Below are 25,046 nucleotides of genomic sequence, written 5' to 3' on the forward strand. Positions count from 1 at the left end.
AAGGAAGCATGCAGGTACAGCAGGCAGTGAAGAAAGCCAATGGAATGTTGGCCTTCGTAACAAGAGGAGTTGAGTATAGGAGCAAAGAGGTCCTTCTACAGTTGTACCGGGCCCTGGTGAGACCGCACCTGGAGTACTGTGTGGAGTTTTGGTCTCCAAATTTGAGGAAGGATATTCTTGCTATGGAGGGCGTGCAGCGTAGGTTCACTAGGTTAATTCCCGGAATGGCGGGACTGTCGTATGTTGAAAGGCTGGAGCGATTGGGCTTGTATACACTGGAATTTAGAAGGATGAGGGGGGATCTTATCATATCATATTATATACATACAGCCGGAAACAGGCCTTTTCGGCCCTCCAAGTCCGTGCCGCCCAGTGATCCCCGCACATTAACACTATCCTACACCCACTAGGGACAATTTTTACATTTACCCAGCCAATTAACCTACATACCTGTACGTCTTTGGAGTGTGGGAGGAAACCGAAGATCTCGGAGTAAACCCACGCAGGTCACGGGGAGAACGTACAAACTCCTTACAGTGCAGCACCCGTAGTCAGGATCGAACCTGAGTCTCCGGCGCTGCATTCGCTGTAAAGCAGCAACTCTACCGCTGCGCTACCGTGCCGCCCATTGAAACATATTCTTATTGAAACATATAAGATAATTAGGGGATTAGACACATTAGAGGCAGGAAACATGTTCCCAATGTTGGGGGAGTCCAGAACAAGGGGCCACAGTGTAAGAATAAGGGGTAGGCCATTTAGAACGGAGATGAGGAAGAACTTTTTCAGTCAGAGAGTGGTGAAGGTGTGGAATTCTCTGCCTCAGAAGGCAGTGGAGGCCAGTTCGTTGGATGCTTTCAAGAGAGAGCTGGATAGACCTCTTAAGGATAGCGGAGTGAGGGGGTATGGGGTGAAGGCAGGAACGGGGTACTTATTGAGAGTGATCAGCCATGATCGCATTGAATGGCGGTGCTGGCTCGAAGGGCTGAATGGCATACTCCTGCACCTATTGTCTATTGTCTATTGTCTATAGCGACAGAGACTCGGGTTCGATCCCGACTATGGGTGCTGTCTGTACGGAATTTGTACGTTCTCCCCGTGAACACGCGGGTTTCCTCCAAAATCTTCAGTTTCCTCCCACACTCCAAAGACATACAGGTTTGTAGGTTAATTGGATTGGTATAATTGTAAATTGTCCCTAGTGTGTGTCGGATAGTGTTAACGTGCGGGGATGCTGGTCGGAGCGGACCCGGTGGGCCGAAGGGCCTGCTTCCACGCTGTATCTCTAAACTAAACTAAAAACGAAAACTATTGATGCTCTAGTTTCAGAAGAGAGAAGCAGATGGACAGACAGTTCTCTAAAAATGTCATTCATGTCAAGGTCTTTAGTTTAGTTTAGTTTAGAGATACAATGTGGAAGCAGACCCTTCAGCCTACCGTGTCCGCACCGACCTGCGATACCCGCACACTTACACTAAGCTTACACTTACACCTACACTACACACACTAGGGCCAATTCGCAATTTTAACCAAGCCAATTAACCTACTTATCTGTACGTCTTTGGAGTGTGGGAGGAAACCGAAGATCCCAGATCCCCGCGGGAGAACGTGCAAACTCCGTACAGACAGCACCCATAGTCGGGATCGAACCCGGATCTCTGGTGCTGCAACTGCGCCACTGTGCCGCCCCAATGTAATTTTGTATTCTTATGAAAATGCTTCCACGATATTTTAATGCCATTTGATAAACTCAAAAAATTGTTATTTATTTTAACTTTTACATGTACTTGAATAGTAATTAGAGATTTAGGGGGCAATTGGCTCAATGGTACTTTATTGTCACATGTACCGAGGTACAGTGAAATTTATTTTATCCACACAGTGTAGTAAAATACCATACATTGGCACAATCATACTGAAGTACAACACGTCTGAAAAAAGGTCTCAACCCACGGTGGTGGCAGGGTGGTGCAGCGGTAGAGTTGCTGCCTTACAGCGCTTACAGCGCCAGAGACCTGGGTTCGATCCCGACTACAGGTGCTTGTCTATATGGAGTTTGTATGTTCTCCCCGTGACCTGCGTGGGTTTTCTCCAAAAACTTCGTTTTCCTCCCACACTCCAAAGATGTACAGGTTTGTAGGTTAATTGGCTTGGTATAAATATAAAATAATTTCCTTGTGTAGGATAGTGTTAATGTGCCGGGATCGCTGGTCGGTGCAAACTCGATGGGCCGAAGGACTTGTTTCCGCACTGTATCTCTAAACTAAACTAAATTAAAAGACCCGAATCGTCACCTATTCTTTTTCTCCAGAGATGCTGCCTGACCCGCTGAGTTACTCCAGCTTTTTGTGTCTATTTTTGGTTTAAACCAGCATCTGCAGTTCCTTCCTACACATACTTAAGTACAAGAGTGTAGGGATAATAGATTACACTGAGGCAGTACACAAGAGTCACCATGTCTCCGGCATGAGACTAGCTTAGATGGAGCATGTGTAGGAAACAACTGCAGATGCTGGTTTAAACCGAAGATAGGCACAAAATGCTGGAGTAACTCAGCGCAGCAGGCAGCATTTCTGGATAGAAGGAATGGATGATGTTTCGGGGCGGGATCCTTCATCGGACAGCACGTTGGTCAGCATGAATGTGTTGGGCCGAAGAACCTGTTTCCTTACTGTGTGACTTTGTCCCCCGATAACCAAGAAAGTAATTTCTCACGGTTCACTCAAGCAAAAAGTTCTCACATGTATTCCAGTTTTGCTAACTTGAGGTAAATTCGAGCCAGTAACAACGTTTCTTTAATTGTCAGAGGGACACCATTACTGCTTTTCCTTGCACAGTAATATGAAGGGAATAACTGAATTGAGTTCAGTTTACGTTCCAGAGGTGCATATTAGAGAGCTGTGGGCGTTCCCCAACCGTGAAACAATAGTAAGCTTCACTCAAAACTCAGCACAAAGATACATTGCGTAACTCAGGAGAACCAATTAATATAAGAATATTATTGCAGGAATTCACTCCCTGAAGAAGCAGCTGTGGAGAAGGTTAGTTATGAATTAATGTTATGGTACAAGATGGAGCACTCAGCAAACTGCTATCTCCTTTAATCAAGTTCAGAGGCACCAATTATATATAAAAACATATCGACCCCAGATACATGTCATACCAGATCTGCAACACAAGTATTACTCAAAAAATTAAGGTGTTGGATAACCTTCTGATTTATTGCCATAGAATAATTTAGTGCGGCTCTAGGTGTCAAGTCCGTGAGTGAGATGACATGAGATTTAAGATAGAGATAAATATTTCTAGATAGAGCGTATTAGTTTTTCCACCAATATGTTCTTTCTAAAGGTGCACGATTTATTAACAAATCGTTATTGCAAGGTTACGTTCAAACACAGCTGATCGATTGTTTTCCAGCGATATCACAAGGCTCTGCCCGGTTATTGAGCCATCGAGTTGTGCAGCATAGAAACAGATCCTTTGGCCTCGTATATCTATGCAGACACCATGCCTATCTATACTAATCCCACTTACCTGCTGCATTAATTCCACCTCCCTCTATGCCCTGTTCATTTCAATTACCTGTTTCGATGCCTCTTAAATGCCAACAAACTTCCTATACCCACCACATCTTTGTTTAGTTTAGAGATACAGAGCGGAAACAGGCCCTATGGCCCACTGGTTCCAAGCCGACCAGTGATCCCTATACACAGGCACTTCCTACTCGTGAGGGACAATTTTACAATTTTTTTAAAACAAAGTCAATTAACCTACAAACCTGTACGTCTTTGGAATGTCGGCGGAAACCAGAGCACCCGGAGAAAACCCACGTGGGTCACAGGTAGAACGAACAAACTCCTTACAGACCGCACCCGGAGTTGGCATCTAACCCGAGTCTAAGGCGCTATGGGACAGCAACTCTACTGCTGCACCACCATGACGCCCTAATCTTTTGCCAGTTCATTCCCGATACCAACTATAGTTCACGTGAAAATATTTACCCCTCAGATCCTCTATAAACCTTCTCTATCACCGCCATAAGGAGGGTAAGAGACGAACATAGAAACATAGAAAATAGATGCAGGAGTAGGCCATTCGCTCCTTCAATATGATAATGGCTGATCATCCAAAATTAGGTCCCCATTCCTGCTTTTCCCCCCACATCCCTTGATTTCGCTAGCCCTAAGAGCTAAATCTAACACTCTCTTGGAAACATCCAGTGAATTGGCCTCCACTACCTTCTCTGGCAGAGAATTCCACAGATTCACAACTCTCTGGGTGAAAGAACAAATGAGGACCTGGAGTGGGGGAACCAATGTTGGGGGGGGGGGGGGATAGGAAAAAGGAGGACTTAGTGTGGGATACTTTGTAACATTCTCTGCGCCCTTTATGCAGCAACTCTTTGCATCGCTTGGGTATGCAAAACAGATTTTTGCTGTGACAAGAAAGTTCCATTCATTCATTCATTCATTCATTCATTCATTCATTCATTCATTCATTCTCCTTCTCACCTGAATCCAATGAATGCCTGCCAGTTTTAGACACCCCTTCCATGGGAAACAGACACTGGCTTCCTACCTTATCTTTGCCTCTCACAATCACCTATATCTATATCATGTCATCTTCTAGATTTCTTTGTTTCATGGAAAAAATGGATCCAGCCTATCCAATCTCTCTTGATAACTTAAATCCTCCAATCCAGGCAACATCATATCATATCATATCATATATATACAGCCGGAAACAGGCCTTTTCGGCCCTCCAAGTCCGTGCCGCCCAGTGATCCCCGTACATTAACACTATCCTACACCCACTAGGGACAATTTTTACATTTACCCAGCCAATTAACCTACATACCTGTACGTCTTTGGAGTGTGGGAGGAAACCGAAGATCTCGGAGAAAACCCACGCAGGTCACGGGGAGAACGTACAAACTCCTTACAGTGCAGCACCCGTAGTCAGGATCGAACCTGAGTCTCCGGCGCTGCACTCGCTGTAAAGCAGCAACTCTACCGCTGCGCTACCGTGTCGCCCTCGTGAATCCTCGTGAATCTTTTCTGCAATCTCAAGCAATCATATCCTCCCTAGAGTGCCGTGGCCAGAACTGCATACAACCCAGTTTCAATGTGTTTCGTCACTTATCTGTACAAATCCATGCTGATGGAGAGGTTGTGCAGGCTCGGACTTTACTCCTTGGAGTGCAGGAGGATGAGGAGTTAATTGACAGAGGTGTACAAGATCATGAGAGGAATAGATAGGGAGTGTTTTACCCAAAGTAGGGAAATCAAGAACCAGAGGACACAAGTTTAAGTTTATGCTGATAAGTGTGAGGTGCTGCATTTTGGTAGGACAAATCAAAATAGGACGTACAGGGTAAATGGTAGGGAATTGAGGAATGCAGTGGAACAGAGGGATCTGGGAATAACTGTGCATTGTTCCCTGAAGGTGGAATCTCATGTGGATAGGGTGGTGAAGAAGGCGTTTGGTATGCTTGCCTTTATAAATCAGAGCATCGAATATAGAAGTTGGGATGTAATGTTGAAATTGTACAGGGCATTGGTGAGGCCGAATCTGGAGTATGGTGTGCAGCTCTGGTCGCCAAATTATAGGAAGGATGTCGACAAAATGGAGAGGGTACAGAGGAGATTTACTAGAATGTTGCCTGGGTTTCAGCACTTAAGCTACAGAGAGAGGTTGAACAGGTTGGGTCTTTATTCTTTGGAGCGTAGAAGGTTGAGGGGGGACTTGATGGAGGTTTTTTTAATTTTAAGAGGGACGGACAGAGTTGACGTGGGTAGGCTTTTCCCTTTGAGAGTGGGGAAGATTCCAACAAGGGAACATAACTTCAGAATTAAGGGACAAAAGTTTAGGGGTAACATGAGGGGTAACTTCTTTACTCAGAGGGTGGTGGCTGTGTGGAATGAGCTTCCGGTGGAAGTGGTGGAGGCAGGCTCGATTTTATTATTTAAGAGTAAATTGGATAGGTATATGGGTGGGAGGGGATTGGAGGGTTATGGTCTGAGAGCAGGTAGATGAGACTAGGTCAGAGAAAGTGGTCGGCGTGGACTGGTAGGGCCGAACGGGCCTGTTTCCGTGCTGTAATTGTTATATGGTTATATGGTTATATATGGGGGAAAGATTTAAAAGGAACCCAATTGGCAACTTACACCAAGGGTGGTAGGGAGATGGAATGTTCTGCTGGAGGAGGTGGTTGAGGCATGTACTATTGCAATGTTTAAGAAGGGCCTGTTTCCACGCTTTCAAGAGAGAGTTAGATTTAGCTCTTAGGGCAAAGGGAATCAAGAGATATGGGGAAAAAGCCGGAATGGGATACTGATTTTGGATGATCAGCCACAATCATATTGAATGGCGGTGCTGGCTCGAAGGGCCGAATGGCTTACTCCTGCACCTATTTTCTATGTTTTTATTTTTCTATGACTCTCTGACTCTAGAAAGAGATAAAATAGTGTTTCCAAATATCACCTCCTCCTTTATTTCAACGAACCTATTTTCAGGTATGGTCAGTCCGTGTGACTCAAAAGCAATTGGTCTTTCATGGCTATTGTCCACGGCATGATCAACGAGCGGACTAGCTTCATTGTAAGAAGCATTGCAGACAAGTTTAATTGGTTGAAGTTAAAGAAAAGTCGAGGCCAACATCAGAGCAAGGAAATGCAAAAATATTACCGCATACCAACTTTCCTTCCGCTGCACAGAACATTCATTTTTCATGACCCCTTTTCCCACTACTGTGCTGTGCTTTGATCATTGTCACTGGTTGAAGAAGTGGAGTCAACATCGTTGTAATGCCAGGTAGTGATGCAGTGCGGTGCTGAAACATCCCTAGAGATGACAGGAGCTCAGTAAGTGCAACCTGTTTTCACCTATTTGCAGACATGAATAAATCACATCTGCATGAAGGAGCATTCGTCTTCTCTTTCAGCGCGACATCACGTTGACAGAGTCTTCTAACATTATGAGTATCTAAAGTTGTTATTCCATTCCCGTGTGCAGGAAGGAGCTGCAGATGCTAGTTTACACCAAAGGTCGACACAAAATGCTGGAGTAACTCAGCAGGACAGGCGGCACCTCCAGAGAGAAGGAACGGGTGACATTTCGGCTTGAGACCCTTCTTCAGACCGAGAGTCAGGGGAGAGGGAGGCATGGAGATGTGGAAGGGTAAGGTGTGAAAACGAGAGATCAAAGGGGATGAGGAGTCAAGGAAAATGTAGAATAGATAGATCACTGTTAGCGGAGGGGGACGTGTCCACGAGGCAGACAATCAGTAACATTTTATCGGGAGGACAGTCAAGCTAGTCGGAGAACTAGGATGGAGGAGGGATGGAGGGAAAGGGAAAGCAAGGGTTACTTGAAACTAGAGAAGTCAATATTCGTCTGAAGAGGGGTCTCGACCCGAAACATCACCCATTCCTTCTCTCCAGAGATGCTGCCTGTCCAGAGATGCTGTGTTACTCCAGCTCTTTGCGTCTATCTTCAATATTCATACCGCTGGGGTGTAAGCTGCCCAAGCCAAAGATGTTGTCAAGCTGGAAAGGGTACAGAGAAGATTTACGAGAATGTTGCCAGGACTTAAGGGTCTGAGCCATTGGGAGAGGTTGAGTGGGCTGGGACTCATCCTTGGAGCGCAAGAGGATGAGGGGTGATCCTATAGAGGTGTATAAAGTCATGCGAGGAATAGATCAGGTAGATACACAAAGTCTCGAGGGGAATCAAGGACCAGATTTCATAGGTTTAACGTGAAGGGGAAAACATTTAATAGGAATCTGAGGGGTAATATTTTCACACAAAGGGTGGTCGATGCATGGAACAAGCTGCCAGAGGAGGTACTTGAGGCAGGGATCGTCCCAACGTTTAAGAAATAGTTAGGCAGGTACATGGATAGGACAGATCTGGACCAAACTCTACCACTGTGCCACCATGCTGCCCTTGTTTGACCTTTCTTGTGGTCTTATGTATGCATGTCTGTACACTCAGTGTTGAAACTGATTAGAGTTTCAGAATCAACCCAGCACACATACATACTGGCACCAAGGTACAGTGGAATCATAGCCATTAACTATGACAAAGTTGCTGAGGGACTCGATTGACTCAATGACGCTGTTAGTAGAGCCAGTCTGTGATGCTCTCCATTAATTATGGTCAGCCTGACATACAGAATTGAACACAAGGGGAACAAAAGGCTGGTGTTTGCAAACGTTGTGAAGTTAACGACAAGCCTAATGGTAAGACCATGCAAGGCACCTTGATCCTCATCAGTGATATTGGAATTCATGATGTTTATGCAAAGAACAAGGACTCTTCAATTTGTACATCGAACAAATAACATTAGAGATCGTGATTTGGCTCTGGCCAAAGTGCATTCTCAATTACAAAGTGGTGAAATAAACAGCCTGATTGATGACTTGAAAGATACAGCATGGAAACAGGCCCTTCGGCCCACTGAGTCCATGCCGATCATTGACCACTTGTTCAGTCTGGTTCTATATTATCTCACTTTTACATCCAAGCCCTATACATCAGGGCCAATTAACCTACAAACTCGGACGTCTTTAGGATGTGGGAGGAAACGGGTCTGAGGGAGTACGTGCAAACTCCACGCAGACAGCACCCGACGGCAGGATCGAACACGGGTCTCTGGCGCTGTAAGGCAACAGCGCTTTACCGCTGCGCCCCATTTGCAACAGGCAGCCAATCTACGGAGTAAGTTTATGCTGTGGGAGCAAGTTCCTCAAACAGAGCGGACTGATTTGTGATTGCATCTGGCTCTGAAAATGTCAGAACGCTTAAGTAAACATGCACTGACAAAGAGGCAGATGCTACGTTATGATTATGTTTCCCATCAATGTGCACTTTACTTTTAATTAAAAGATTAATCCGCTCAAGGATTAACTGTTTCTCAAAAGACAACTGTGTTTATTAAAGCTGTTAATTTTTAATCAAGGGTTATAATGTTAGTCCAGGAACGTTGGGTCTGATTAGCCATGATATTATTGAACGGCATAAGAACCAGAAATGCATCCATCATGCTTCCATCCCTTATGTTATTAATTAAGCCTCTTCTTCCTTGTCGTTAATGCATGAATCAGTTTTGAGATCAGTGACTAGAATCAGCTTTGTTTGGCAATCAATAGAGATTACTGGTTGATGTCATTGTGCTGATCAGAGTTCACTTTAGTTTAGAAAGACAGCGTGGATACAGGCCTTTCGCCCGCTGAGTCCACGCCGACCATCAATCCCCGCACACTAGTTCAATGTTATCCTAGTTTCGCATCCTACACATCAGGGGAAATTTACAGCACACCCAGAGAAAACTCACGCAGTCAGATGGAGAACGTACAAACACTGTACAGACAGCACCTGTAGTCAGGATCGAACCTGGGTCTCCGGCACTGTGAGGCCATATGTTGGTAACATATCCAACATCCAATGTGCAACATGCAAGGAATTTGGGCCCAACGTGGGCAGGTGGGACTAGTGTAGATCCAAAACACACCTGCCCATTCCCTTCACAGATGCTGCCTGACCTGCTGAGTTCCTCCAGCACCTTGTGTTTTGCTTAAGATTCAAACATCTGCAGTTTCTTCAGCGTCCAAGATTCACGGTGGCATAGACTCATCTCCCTGGTATCACTCGGCCATAGAGTCACACAGCACGGAAACAGGCCCTTCGGCTCAACTCGTCCATGTTGACCAAGATGCCCCACATAAGATACTCCCATTTGCACATGTTTGGCCCATGTCCCTCTCAACCTTTCTATCCACGTACCTATCCAAGCGTCATTTAAATGTTGTTTTGTATCTGCCTCAACTACCTCCTCTGGCAATTCATCGTGCTCATATCCCAGAAACAAACTCGATGCTTATCTCTACAAAAATGACTGAAATTTATACAAAAATATGCAACGTTCGACCTACAATTTTCACACTCTGTCAAAGAAATAGCAGACCTTGCATCAAATTGCTGACCATTAGTGTTCTAGCTGAAACTTGAACCTTTTGTTTTCCTATTATGCTTCCCGGAAGATCAGTTCTGTGCTTGTGATTCCATGCAGCAGCTTCGTACTGCAAAGGTCACTATTCTGACCTCTACTTGCATCATGATCGCATGGTTTGCGGTTGCTTGAAGCCACTTATAGAGTCAAAGAGTCATAGAATCACACAGCCTGGAAACAGGCCCATCGGCCCAACGTGCCTACACCGGCCAACATGTCCCATTTACACCAGTCCCATCTACCTGTGTTTGGCCCATATCCGTCTAAACGTCCTATCCATGTACCTGTCCAAATGTTTCTTAAACATTGCGATAGCACCTGTCTCAACTACCTCCTCTGGCAGCTCGTTCCATACACCCACCATCCTTTGTGTGAAAAAGTTACCCCTCAGGTTCCTATTAAATCTTTCTCCCCTCACCTTAAACCTATGTCCTCTGGTTCTCGATTCCCCTACTCTGGGCAAGAGACTCTGTGCATCTACCCGATCTATTCCTCTCATGATTTTGTACACCTCTATAAGATCGCCCCTCAGCCTCCTGCGCTCCAAGGAATATAGTCTTAGCCTGCTCGACCTCTCCCTATAGCTCAGGCCCTCGAGTCCTGACAACATCCCCGTAATTCTTCTTTTACGGTCATCAGGTCGTAAAGTCATGTGATAGGAGTAGAATTAGGCCATTCGGCCAATCGTCTACTCCACCGTTCAATCATGGCTGATCTATCTCTCCCTCTAACCCCATTCTCCTGCCTTCTCCCCACAACCTCTGACACCCGCACTAATCAAGAATCTATCTATCTCTGCCTTAAAAATATCCATTGACGGCCTCCACAGCCTTCTGTGGCAAAGAATTCCACAGATTCACCACCCTCTGACGAAAGACCTTGCGGAAATGGATGTTCCTTTCTTCTCTGTGTCTTCGCTTCCCTCGGTGGAAGCCTGTTGCATAGTGACGTGGCAGCCATGTACTGTATATGGCTTCCCATGGTTCCTAGCAGCAATAGTATGGCAACTGAGATCTCTGCAGACATTAGGAATTGCTCAGGAGCAACAAAATGAGGGGAAAGCATCACAATGATTGTTCAAAGGTAAATTTCATCAATGTGATCATTGTTTGAGTACTCTAGTCGGCGTAGAAGCTACACAGAGCAGCCATTTACGGGCAAAAATCAATTTCAGGCCAGCTTGTTTTATGGTTTAGTTTAGAGATACAGCATCAAAATAGGCCCTACGTCCCACTGAGTCCAAGCCAACCATCCATCACCCGTTCACGCTGGTTCTACGTCATGCCACTTTCTCATCCACTCCCTACGCGCCGGAGGCAATTTTATCGGCTCGCATGTCTTCGGGACGTGGGAGGAAACCCCACGCGGTCATGGGGAGAACGCGCAAACTCCACACAGACAGCTCCCGAGGCCAGGTTCGAACCCGGGTTTCCGGTGCCGTGAGGCAGCAGCTCCACCAGCCGCGGGACCCTGCGCCGTTCCTCCTCGCATATGCCCAAGGTCTAAAACGGCATCAACGCCTCAACATTTCCACGCAGCGAGTGCGTCTCTTGTGAGCTCCTGACGCACACGCAGAACACCACGAGACACAAGCCTTCAGTAGAAAATGAGGTTGACAATTCACGTTCTCTGCCTTCAATCCGAATGACACAGGTAATACTGGATGAGCACATCAGATTTATTCCACCATGGGGTTCTTCCCGTGAGGATCACCAGACACAATACTAGTGTCTGAAAAGATCTCAACTCAGGAGAGGGGAAGAACAACTTTTCCACGATTGTTTACTTTTTTATACAGAAAAGAAAGAGGTGTGACAAAAGAAATCAATGACCAGTTACAATTCTAATACAATTCCCATGGTTACAGAGAAAACAAAAAAATTGATACTGGTCACATGCTCAGAAACACAAACCATTAATATAAGTCACATGCCTTCGGGGAAACGCATCAATCTACCGAGAGTGGATTCAAAACTTTTCCTACTTTCACACGCACCCATATAAGGAGTTGTTATTGAGAAAGAAACTTTCTTTATCGAGCACGAGCAATCTCGCAGCTGCACGACCTTGCTTCTTAACTGTTTTAATACACAGGGCTCACACTGTCAGACAAGGGAGTAATTTAAGAACAAGGAACCCCTATACTCCTCTGTCTACTCCCTATCATTCATAAAGGAGCAAACACATTCCATTCCCAATGATAACATTTCTGCCACAAGCATCCATCTTACTGCTTTCCACTGAAAATAAGCATCCATCTCATATTAGCTAAAACAACAACAAAAGAAACCATCTTCGACCATCTACAACAAAATATCAATATCTCTAATTAACTATATCAGCTAATAGCATAGATTCTCAAGGTGATCTTACCGAGAGGTTGTCCCGCCACTATTCTGGAATTTTCCCCCGCCACCGCTGAGCGAGCATTCCTCTCATTCAAGTACTGTACAAACGCGTATCCCTTGTGCACGGAGCAGCCAACTATCTTGCCATACTTTGCAAAAATAGCTTCAATGTCTGTTTTTTTCACAATGGCTGTGTTGAGGTTGCCAATGAAGACTCTGGAATTGATGGACCTGGGATCATTCTTATTGGTAACATTGCTGGTCTGTGTTTTGCCAGTCATGGTAGATAATCTTCACCTGAGAGAAAAGAAAAAATAATTGAACGCCTCAAAAAAAAAAGACATCAACCACTTAGCAGCAATGGTGAACTTTAAGTCAAAGTCCCGAGGACTCACAGACCCATTGGAGCTAATCTTTCTGCTCCACTTTCGATCTGAAACCTGTTTTAACTCATCCTCAATTGTTCAATCTACACACTTTGTTTAATTTGCAAAGTGGATGGCACAGTGGTGCAGCTGGTAGGGCCGCTGCCTCTCAGCGCCAGAGACCCGGGATCGATCCTGATTAGGTAGATGCACAGAGTCTCCTGCCCACAGTAGGGGAATCGAGGACCATAGGACATACGTTCAAGGTGAAGGGGAAAAAATTTAATAGGAATCCGAGAGGTAACCTTTTCACACAATGGATGGTGGGTGTATGGAACAAGCTGCCAGAGGAGGTAGTTGAGGCTGGGACCATCCCAACATTTAAGAAACAGTTAGACAGGTATACGGATAGGACAGGTTTGGAGGGACATGGACCAAACACAGGCAGGTGGGACTAGTGTAGCTGGGACATGTTGGCTGGTGTGGGCAAATTGGGCCGAAGGGCCTGTTTCCACACTATGACTATGACTCTATCCATCTACATGTCTAACTGTTTCTCCTGCCTTCTCTCCATAACCTTTAATACCCATATTAATCAAGAATCCATCTATCTCTGCCTTAAAAATATCCACCGACTTGGCCTCTACAGCCTTCTGTGGCAAATAATTTCACAGATTCACCACCAGTGAAACATTTTTCTTCAATTTAAACCAGCATCTGCAGGTCTTTCCTACACAAGTCAAGAGTGTTCAATTGTCAAATGTACTGACAATGGAACAGTGGAAATCTTCCTTGCTGTTGCATAACAGGGCTGTAAACACAATGCCTATTTTGATATATGAAAAACAAAATTCAGTAGATTAATAACCCCAATACTAGTGCTAAGAAAGTCAAAGTCTGTAGTGCAACCAAAGACAGTCCTTTGTTCATGGCTGAGGTTAGTGTAGTGCCGAGTTCAAGAGCCTGATGGTTGTTGGGAAGAACCTATTCTTGAACCTGGACGTCATAGTTTTTAGACTCCTAAACCTTCTACCTGGTGGGAGGAGTGAGTTTTGAGTGCGGCTAGTGTGGTGTGGGGCTTGAATGATCCTGGCTGCCTTTTTGATCCTGTAGATACCTTTGATGGTGGGGAGGTCAGTATCCGTGATAGACTGGGGGAACAGTCCTACCAGGGATAGAGTCCCCCTGGTCCTCACCTTTCACCCCATCAGCCGTCACATAGAGAACGTAATAGAAAATAGAAAATAGGTGCAGGAGGAGGCCATTTGGCCCTTCGAGCCAGCACCGCCATTCATTGTGATCATGGCTGACCATCCACAATCAGTAACCCATGCCTGCCTTCTCCCCATATCCCGTTGATTCCGCTAGCCCCTAGAGCTCTATCTAACTCTCTTATAAATTCATCCAGTGAATTGGCCTCCACTGCCTTCTGTGGCAGAGAATTCCACAAATTCACATAATCCTCCGACATTCTCACCACCTCCAACGGGATCCCACCACCAGCCACATCTTCCCATCTCCACCCCTTTCTGCCTTCCGCAGAGACTGTTCCCTCCGCAACTCCCTGGTTAACTCATCCCTTCCCACCCAAACCTCCCGCTCCCCAGGTACTTTCCCCCGCAACCACAGGAGATGCAACACCTGTCTCTACACCTCCCCCCACGACTCCGTCCAAGGACCTCAACAGTAGGAATCTACCCGATGGAAGGAGTGAAATGTGAGTGTGGCTACGGTGGTGTGGGGCTTCAATGATGCTGGCCGCCTTTTTGGGGCAGCGTCTCCTGTGGATCCCTTTGATGGTGGGGGAGGTCAGTACCCAAGATGGACTGGGCAGGGTCCACCAATCCTTGAAATCTCCCTTGTTCCTGAGTGTTGGCTATTTATCGAGCTCTTAACCCATCAGTTCCTAAGCTGTATACTTTTTTCTTAATTTATCAATTTTTCTCAGTTTGTACACACAGTCTTGGAAGATATTTTAAACTGAAGACTATAAATTTAATTGCAGGCATTGGCATGTTTTCTTTTGATCACCAAGATGTCTTGACAGCTGTGACAAATTAAAGATAAATTGCAGCTTTGATGCTGAAATTCAAAATAGCAGAGTCTGGTTTTTAAGTCTATAGATCTGTTGAAGAAAATGGGTTTTAATTTGGCTTTAGTAACGAAGTGGCTTTTATTTCAGGAAATCTGAATTAGATTGAGTAGTATTGTTTAACAGTAATTTGAACACTCATTATAGCGCTGTTTAATGCAACGACTGCAAATCAGAACATTTGTTTTTGGACTGATCCCTATTATATCTGGCCACAGAGGGTTTGTGAAATAAGAATTAACCGAGAGAGAGGAATGTTGGCCTTCATAACAAGAGGAGTTGAGTATAGGAGCAAAGAGGTCCTTCTACAGTTGTACCGGGCCCTGGTGAGACCGCACCTGGAGTACTGTGTGCAGTTTTGGTCTCCAAATTTGAGGAAGGATATTCTTGCTATTGAGGGTGTGCAGCGTAGGTTCACTAGGTTAATTCCCGGAATGGCGGGACTGTCGTATGTTGAAAGGCTGGAGCAATTAGGCTTGTATACACTGGAATTTAGAAGGATGAGGGGGGATCTTATTGAAACATATAAGATAATTAGGGGATTGGACACATTAGAGGCAGGAAACATGTTCCCAATGTTGGGGGAGTCCAGAACAAGGGGCCACAGTTTAAGAATAAGGGGTAGGCCATTTAGAACGGAGATGAGGAAGAACTTTTTCAGTCAGAGAGTGGTGAAGGTGTGGAATTCTCTGCCTCAGAAGGTAGTGGAGGCCAGTTCGTTGGATGCTTTCAAGAGAGAGCTGGATAGAGCTCTTAAGGATAGCGGAGTGAGGGGGTATGGGGAGAAGGCAGGAACGGGGTACTGATTGAGAGTGATCAGCCATGATCGCATTGAATGGCGGTGCTGGCTCGAAGGGCTGAATGGCCTACTCCTGCACCTATTGTCTATTGTCTATTGTCTATAAAGAGGTTTTGGAGAGAAAATTGTTGAATCAGTGTGACTAACCAAAAAAAAATAAGATTCAAAAAAAGGATTCGGAACATTACCAAAATTATAGATATCAATTCATTTTATATTTGAGGGATAATTCTCTTTTAAAAATATATATATTTCAAAAGACTGCTCAAACGATGTGAAGCTCTAACCTTTCTTTATTCTACTGTTGAAGTATGTTGAAGATTTATTAATGTGACATTTTTCTTCAGTTCTTCAACACATTTTCTTCAGTTACTGAAGAAACCAGATACCCTACAGAAAGAATGGCCGCAGTAGTTCACCATGGAGTCATGGAGTGATACAGCGTGGGAGCAGGCCCTTCGGCCCAACCCGCCCATGCTGACCAAGATGCCTCACCTATACTAGTCCCACATGCTCGCTTTTGCTCCATATCGCTCTACCCATGTACCTGTTCAAATGTTTTCGTTTAGTTTAGTTTAGAGATACAGCGCAGAAACAGGCCCTTCGGCCCACTGTGTCTGCACTGAACAGCAATCGCCGCACACATTAACACTATCCTACACACACTAGGGACAATTTAAAAATAAATTATCCCAAGTCAATTAACCTACAAACCTGTAAGTCTTTGGAGTTTGGGAGGAATCTGAAGATCTTGGAGAAAACCCAGGCAGGTTACGGGAAGAATGTTCACACTCCGCACAGCCAAGTACACTTCGTCAGGATTGAACCCGGGTCTCTGGCGCTGGAAGAGAGAGCTTTCAAGAGAGAGCTGGATAGGGCTCTTAAGGATAGCGGAGTGAAGGGGTATGGGGAGAAGGCAGGAACGGGGTACTGATTGAGAGTGATCAGCCATGATCGCATTGAATGGCGGGTGCTGGCTCGAAGGGCTGAATGGCCTACTCCTGCACCTATTGTCTATTGGAAGGTAATAACTCTACCGTAACTCCAACGTGCCACCCTATGCCTTTTAAATGCTATTGCAGTACCTGCATCAGCTGCCTCCTCTAGCAGCTCATTCCATATACCCACCATCCTCAGATTCCAATTAAAACTTTCCCCTCTCACCTCTGGTTATTGATTTCCCAACTCTGGGTAAAAGACTCAATTCCACTCATGATCTTATACACTTAGACAATAGACAATAGACAATAGGTGCAGGAGGAGGCCATTCGGCCCTTCGAGCCAGCACCGCCGTTCAATGTGATCATGGCTGATCATTCTCAATCAGTACCCCGTTCCTGCCTTCTCCCCATACCCCCTGACTCCGCTATCCTTAAGAGCTCTATCCAGCTCTCTCTTGAATGCATTCAGAGAATTGGCTTCCACTGCCTTCTGAGGCAGAGAATTCCACAGATTCACAACTCTCTGACTGAAAAAGTTTTTCCTCATCTCAGTTCTAAATGGCCTACCCCTTATTCTTAAACTGTGCCCCCTTGTTCTGGACTCCCCCAACATTGGGAACATGTTTCCTGCCTCTAAGGTGTACAACCCCTTAATAATCTTATACGTTTCGATAAGATCTCCTCTCATCCTTCTTCTATAAGATCACCACTTCTAATAAGATCACCCCTTATCCTCCTGCAATTCAAAGAATAAAATTCTAGCCTGCCCAACCTCTCCCTGTAACTGCACTCCGAGACCCTTCTACTCTACACCACTCCCTGGAGCCTTGCCATTCACTGTGAAGGTTCTGCCCTGGTTTGACATCCCAAACCTGCATGTCTTTGTGATGTAGGGGGAAACCGGAGCACCCCGAAGGAAACCCACAAGATCATTGGGAGAATGTACAAACTCCTCACAGAAAGTCACCAGTGGTCACAGTGGAACACAGGTCTCTGGCACTCTGAGGCAGCAGCTCTACCAGCTGTGCCACTGTGCTGCCCTGTAAAGATTGGTAGATCCAGTAGTTCTGTAAAACTGTGTTGTTCCCTCACTCTAAAATATTGGCTTCTTTATTATATCTTAGAAATATTATATATGTAGTCAGTGTGAGCCTGCGCTACAAGCTCTGTAAGGCAGCAACTACTGCTGCGCCACAGTGGGGAAAGATTTTTTACATTTGAGGGCGGCACAGTGGCGCAGAGGTGGCCAAAGGGATGGTTTCTGTGCTCTACAACCCTGTGCATCTATGACTCCTCGATAGGAGACACACATATTGTGCATAAGCTATCCTGAAGGAGACTCTTCATCTCACTCCCTGTCTCCCTAACGCATTCTCTCCCGTCATTAATCAGACAGATATTTCTGTTACAGGAGTCTGCTCGAAAGTAGAGCACCAGAATTTGGATGGTACATGGCATGTGACAACGTCCTGACATTGTAAGCAGCTCTTTCTCCTCCACTGACTTCAGTTCCAGGAAGTGTAATTCTCGCAGGAACCAAAAATCTAGTTTAAATCTACTTTTAAAGTAAAACAGGACTTTTGCCAAGTTGTTGTTCCAGTGGAATCTTCTCAAACCATGCTGTACTGGATTCCATCAGGTCACAAGTGATAGGAGCAGAATTAGACCATCTAGTCTACTCCGCCATTCAATCATGGCTGATCGATCTCTCCCTCCTAACCCCCGTTCTCCAGCTTTCTCCCCGTAACCCCTAAACCTGTACTAATCAAGAATCTATCTATCTCTGCCTTAAAAATATCCATTGACTTGGCCTCCACACCCCTCTGTGGCAAAGAATTGCACAGATTCACCACCCTCTGACTAATGAAATTCCTCCGCATCTCCCTCCTAAAGGAACATCCTTTAATTCTGAGGCTATGTCCTCTAATCCCAGACTCTTCCATTAGTGGAAACATCCTCTCTACATCCTCTCCAGCAGCAATGCGGGCCAATATGTACTTCAAGATGCCACATTAAATATTATAACGCGTGAAAAGTCCACCAACACACTGGCAGAGTTCTCCTTGCAACAATGGTTAGTTTAATTTAGATATAGCAAGGAAACAGGCCTTTCAGCCCACTGAGTCCGCACCGACCAACGATCACCCCTACACTAGTTCTATCCTGCACACTGTGGACAATTTACCGAGGCCAATTAAACTACAAACCTGTGCATCTTTGGAATGTGTGATGAAACCAGAGCACCAATTTGCAAACAAGGCAACATATCTATTTGTGTTGGACATTTGATTGACCTACAAAAGTGAAGGAAAAATATCTTATTGGTATTAAAGCGTAAATCCTTTTCTCAGGCATATGAAAGGAAGTCTAGATGACAGTCATGGCTTGAGGCTGGTTGCTATATCATTAAAACAACACTTTGAGCAATGCGCATTCTGCAGCACTGAAAGTTTCTGCAGACCATGCGGCTGGTGGAATTCGAGCTTTGAATTAATATTTTCATTGCAGTGAGTTTCAAGGACATTGGTCAAACCAGATTAATGATTGATCCCACTTGTGGCATGTTGCAAGAAAAATAAACCTGGCAGGAGTGAATCACGAAGGCATGGCTGGATTCGTCTTGCAACAATCTCAAATAAATAAATTCATAAATCAGAAATAGGCCATTCGGCCCATCAAGTCTACTCTGCCAATCAATCATGGCTGATCTATCTTTCCCTCTCCACCCCATTCTCTTGCCTTCTTCCCATAACCCTTGACACCCGTACTAATCAAGTATATACCAATCTCCACCATAAAAATTCCCAGTGGCTTGACCTCTGCTGCCATCTGTGGCTGTGGTGACATAACTTCATAACTTCAGGTGATATAAATTCAGGTGACATATGTGGAGTTTGAAGCAGAGTTAGTGCTTTAGATTATAATTTTTAATTACTGACAAACTGAAAGATAATTTTGCATAGTGATTTAAAAAAAAAAAAACCCTAAAAACCATTAAACTTTGTTTTTATCAAAGGAAAGAAATGGCTAAATGATTAGTCAGTGTAGGAGCCATTTGTGTTTACTAGCTGTCTTAGCATATTATATTATTTTTTATTATTTTTAGACACTTGGAGGTTGTCGTGAGATGCACACATATATGGGCATAATGGGCTGGGAGGAGCAGAATTATGAGTATAATTGAGCCAGCAGAGACATAATGCGTCAGAAACGAAGGAGCCATGGCTAGATACAGTTCTTATCAAGTCCACGACGGGAAAAATACTATCTGTTTGTATCACTACTTCAATAAACGACTAATTAAACTGAAACGTCGTGAAGATCTCTCTCTTGTTGTTTGCGTCAAGAATGATCACTCCACTCCTTTCATGAAGTGGTGACTAAAGGAGACGACTCGATGGAAAGATTCGAAGTTGCCACTACGGTCAGCGTTAAATAATATGATCAGAAATCTAAAGTACATTGAATTAATATATATTGTAAATAGTTGCAGCCCCAGCACCGACTCTTGCTGGCGAGTGGAGTACCACAAGGCTTGGTGCTGGGGCCGCAACTATTTACAATATATATTAACGATTTAGATGATGGAATTAAAAGTAACACTAGCAAATTTGCAGATGACACAAAACTGGGTGGCAGTGTGAACTGCGAAGAGGATGCTAGGAAGTTGCAGGGTGACTTGGACAGATTGAGTGAGTGGGCAGATGCAAGGCAGATGCAGTATAATGTAGATAAATGTGGGGTTATCCACTTTGGCGGCAAGAGGAAGGAGGCAGATTATTACCTCAATGGTGTCAGATTAGGAAAAAGCGAAGTGCAATGAGACCTGGGTGTCCTTGTGCACCAGTTACTGAAAGTGAACATGCAGGTACAGCAGGCAGTGAAGAAACCTAATGGCATGTTGGCCTTCATAACGAGAGGATTTGAGTATAGGAGTAAATAAGTCCTTCTGCAGTTGTACAGGGCCCAGGTGAGACCACATCTGGAGTAGTGTGTGCAGTTTTAGTCTCCTAAATTGAGGAAGGTCATCCTTGCTATTGAGGCAGTGTAGCTTAGGTTAACAAGGTTAATTCCCGGGTTGGCGGGACTGTCATATGAGGAAAGATTGGAAATCTCTCCTCATCCAGGGCTTGTTTTCACTGGAATTTAGAAGGATGGGAGGGGATCTTATAGAAACATATAAAATTATAAAAGGACTGGACAAGCTAAATGTAGGAAAAATGTTCCCAATGTTGGGGGAGTCCAGAACCAGGGGCCACAGTCTAAGAATAAAGAGGAGGCCATTTAAAACTAAGTTGAGAAAAAACTCACCCAGAGAGTTGTGAATTTGTGGAATTCTACTGCCACAGTTGAGGTCAATTCACTGGATGAATTTAAAAGAGAGTTAGATAGAGCTCTAGGGGCTAGCGGAATCAAGGGATATGGGGAGAAGGCAGGCACGGGTTACTGATTGTGGATGATCAGCCATGATCACAATGAATGGCGGTGCTGGCTCAAAGGGCCAAATGGCCTCCTCCTGCACCTATTTTCCAAGTTTCTACGTTTCTATGAACCATGTGAATGACTATTGACCCCCTGCCTAAAAGCCAAGTTGGATATACGAGGAGCTGCAGTGCTGGAGTAACTCGGTGGGACTAGCATGTGCTGTAATATCAAGTCAAATCTTTACATTGATGGAAGTCAAGAGACACAGGCCAACATATGCTTGTGGGGCATTTCATGATCAAATAGAATAATCATTTTGTCACAAATTGGTTAGAAACAGCACTTCTAGCCATCGCTATGGAAAGAGAAAAAGTAAATCAGCATAAACTTTCCAGCGGTAGAGTCGCTGCCTTACAGTGCCAGATATCTGGCTTTGATCCTGACTGTGGATGCTGTCTGTATGGGATTTGCACATTCTCCCTGTGACCACCCGGGTGCTCCGGTTTCCTCCCACATTCCAAAGACAGGTTTGCAGGTTAATTGGCATCTGTCAATTTCCCCTAGTGTGTAGGATAGAACTAGTGCAGGCTTGATGGGCTAAAGGGCCTGCTTCCATGCTGCATCTCGAAACTAAAATACAAAAATACTTTACAGGATTGCAACTCAATGATGTAGTACAGATGTACCGGGAAACAAGCTGGAAAGAAATTACCTTAGCAACAAACTGCAAATGCCTAACCACTGAAGTAAAAAACATCAAACAACAATGGTGACGGAAATAAAATTATCTTTGGAGGTCACATAATTCAACCAGAACTTTATCCATGCAATTTTGTTGTTGCCTGTCTGCCAGGGTATTTGCTTCTTTTTATGTTTTAATATAAGGCTAAAATCTTTGGTTTACTCCCACATTCCAAAGAGGTGAAGGTTTGTAGGTTAATTGGCTTGGTATAAGTGTAAATTGTCCCTAGTGTGTGTAGGATAGTGTTAGTGTGCGGGGATCGCAGGTCGGCGCGGACTCGCTGGGCCGAGGGGCCTGTTTCCGTGCTGTATCTCTAAATTAAACTAAACTAAAAACTGTATTTAGAGCGTGAATCAGATACTAAACGTGGCTGACTCACAGTTCTGGCGTATGACTGCCGGCAAAATTTAATTCACAGGAAGGCAGCCAGTATAATGCAGAGACACAAATTGTTTTAATCAGATGTGAACCGCAATTAGGAAACAATTAAGCACCTGTAATAATACAAGGCGGCAAAGCCAAATGTTTATTCAGCAGAAGTGGAGATCACAGCGTGAGGAAAGACGGCGATTTGGACCTTCTGCTCTCCAGTGAACTGGCCGATCTCACGGGCTGCCAGACCTGGGACTTCCCTGCTGCTTCCAGCCTGTGCCAAGGCCACTCACACAATGGGAGGTCGGTCAGGTCCCACCAGATCGGTGAGGCCTTGCTGAACCCATTGAAGGTGCTGAGGCTTGGCACAACTGCCAAATGTGCCCCAGAGACTAGCAATCTAGACCTCCCAGTCACATTGCATCAACAGTGTGGTCTCCTTCACAGTTGTTTATGCAGCAGTAATGATAATTAAACGCAGTAGGGAAAATAATGAAACATATATAATGTAGATCATAGAACATGTACGTGTGTCTGCGTGTGTGGGTGCGCACATATAACACACACATGCACATGTATATATATACACACATACACAATACATACACACACATATATATATGTTCATACACACACACATACATACACATTATGTACACACAAACATTATATACGCAGAGAGAGAGAGACTGAGAGAGACACAGAGAGAGACACAGAGAGAGACACAGAGAGAGACACAGAGAGAGACACAGACAGAGACAGAGACAGAGACACGGACACGGACACGGACACAGACACGGACACGGACACGGACACAGACACGAACAGAGACACAGACAGACAGAGAGAGAGAGAGAGAGAGAGAGAGAGAGAGAGAGAGAGAGAGAGAGAGAGAGAGAGAGAGAGAGAGAGAGAGAGAGAGAGAGAGAGAGAGAGAGAGAGAGAGAGAGAGAGAGAGAGAGAGAGAGAGAGAGAGAGAGAGAGAGAGAGAGAGAGAGAGAGAGAGAGAGAGAGAGAGAGAGAGAGAGAGAGAGACACACACACACACATAACTTTTTTTTGCTTGTTATATTGTTCACGGACAACAATGTATACATAGGAACTGCAGATGCTGATCTACACATGCTGGTTTAAACCAGCATCTGCAGTTCCTTCCTGCACATTTTGTCTGCTCCACCGCGAAATCTCCTTCAGGTATGCCTACTATGAAGTTCTCTCTCTGACTGGATTTCTGCAGCACCCTCTCTCGCTGCTCCCCCTCTGTGATTCCTCCTGCTCTACGACCCACATTTTAATCTGGACTTGCTACCGCAGCCACTCGTGTTTTCTCGGCGCTTGCCTGCGCCTCCATCTTCTGCCTCGGGGCTTCCAACTTCGTCTCCCCTGACTCTCAATCTGAAGATGAGTCTTGACCTGAAACATCACCTATTCCTTTTTTCCAGAGACGCTGCCTGACCCACTGAGTTACTCCAGCATTTTGTGTGTATCTACTATGTTTACATATTCTGTAGTGCTGCTGCAAGTGAGAATGTCATTGTTCTGTCTGGGGCATATGACAATAAAACACTCTTGACCCTCGAGAACAAGGAACTGCAGACAAAATGTAGAGGAGTTACTTGCAATTTGAGAAATCAACACTCGTACTGCTGGGTTGTAAGTTGCCAAAGCAAAATATGAGGTGCTGTTCCTCCACTTTAGGTGTGGCCTCCAGGACGTGCAGATGCTGGTTTTTACCAAAGTTAGACACAAAATGCATGAGTAACTCAACGGGTCAGGCAGCATCACTGGAGAACATGGACAGGCAATGTTTCGGGTCAGGACCCTTCCTCAGACTCAAGGATGGGTTTTGACCTGAAACATCATCTACCCATGTTCTCCAGGGACACTAGGTGCAGGAGGAACCCAGCAGGTCAGGCAGCATCTCCAGAGAATATGGACAGGTGACGCCTCAGGTCGAGATCCCTCTTCAGGCCTGGGACCGAGACCCTTCTTCAGACCTGAGGTCGAGATCCTTCTTCAGGCCTAGGGTCAAGAACCCTCTTGAGACCTGGGCTGTCACCTGACCATGTTCTCTGGGGATGCTGCCTGACCTGCTGTGTTGCTCTGGTATTTTGTATCTATCTCTGGAACAGTACAGCACAGGAACAGGGCGGCATGGTAGCGCAGCGATAGAGTTGCTGCTTTACAGCGAATGCAGCGCCGGAGACTCAGGTTCGATCCTGACTACGGGCGCTGTACTGTAAGGAGTTTGTACGTTCTCCCCATGACCTGCGTGGGTTTTCTCCGAGATCTTCGGTTTCCTCCCACACTCCAAAGACGTACAGGTATGTAGGTTAATTGACTGGGTAAATGTAAAAATTGTCCCTAGTGTGTGTAGGATAGTGTTAGTGTGCGGGGATCACTGGGCGGTGTGGACTTGGTGGGCCGAAAAGGCCTGTTTCCGCACTGTATCTGAAATATGAAATATGAACAGGCCCATGATGCCAAATTAAATGCGCACCTGCCTGTGTGTGTTCCTCATCTCCTTCATTCCATGTCTGTTGATGTGCCAGTCGAAATACCTCTTCGACATTACGGCAGTAAAAGAACAATGCAAAATGCAGATAGCACAAATCTACACCGAATTATAGAATTAGTGGAGCAACTAAAGAAACCACAAAATACTTTGGACAACATAAATATGTAGAGTTATTGCAAATGCATTTATATTCTCATCGGGATTTGTACAGATGAACATATTAACATAACGATTTATTATAAAAACCATATCGTAGAATGGCCAAAAAAATAAATCATTTTCTATTTATTTTTATTTTGCATAGTGTTACAATTAGGAACACTACATATCAAATGGTTTTTGTGCGCTGACTAGCCAATGTAACTGAATTTGAAATGTGTAGGAAAGAATTGTAGATGTTGGTTTATACCGAAGATAGACACAAAATGC

At 44.9% G+C, this 25,046-nt stretch overlaps 1 protein-coding gene across 3 annotated transcripts in view; it reads right to left on the reverse strand.

The window, feature by feature from the left end:
- The window catches only part of LOC144592603 (RNA-binding Raly-like protein), a 673,998-nt gene that overhangs the window by 313,644 nt on the left and 335,308 nt on the right, over positions 1–25,046 (reverse strand). For all 3 annotated transcript variants that reach the window (XM_078397261.1, XM_078397262.1, XM_078397264.1), the window contains one exon: positions 12,389–12,660. In XM_078397261.1, coding sequence (XP_078253387.1) covers positions 12,389–12,644 — 256 coding nt within the window. In that variant the 5' untranslated portion in view covers positions 12,645–12,660. The remainder of the gene's footprint in view (positions 1–12,388; positions 12,661–25,046) is intronic.

Source organism: Rhinoraja longicauda, chromosome 4, assembly GCF_053455715.1.
Source record: "Rhinoraja longicauda isolate Sanriku21f chromosome 4, sRhiLon1.1, whole genome shotgun sequence".
Taxonomy (NCBI): domain Eukaryota; kingdom Metazoa; phylum Chordata; class Chondrichthyes; order Rajiformes; family Arhynchobatidae; genus Rhinoraja; species Rhinoraja longicauda.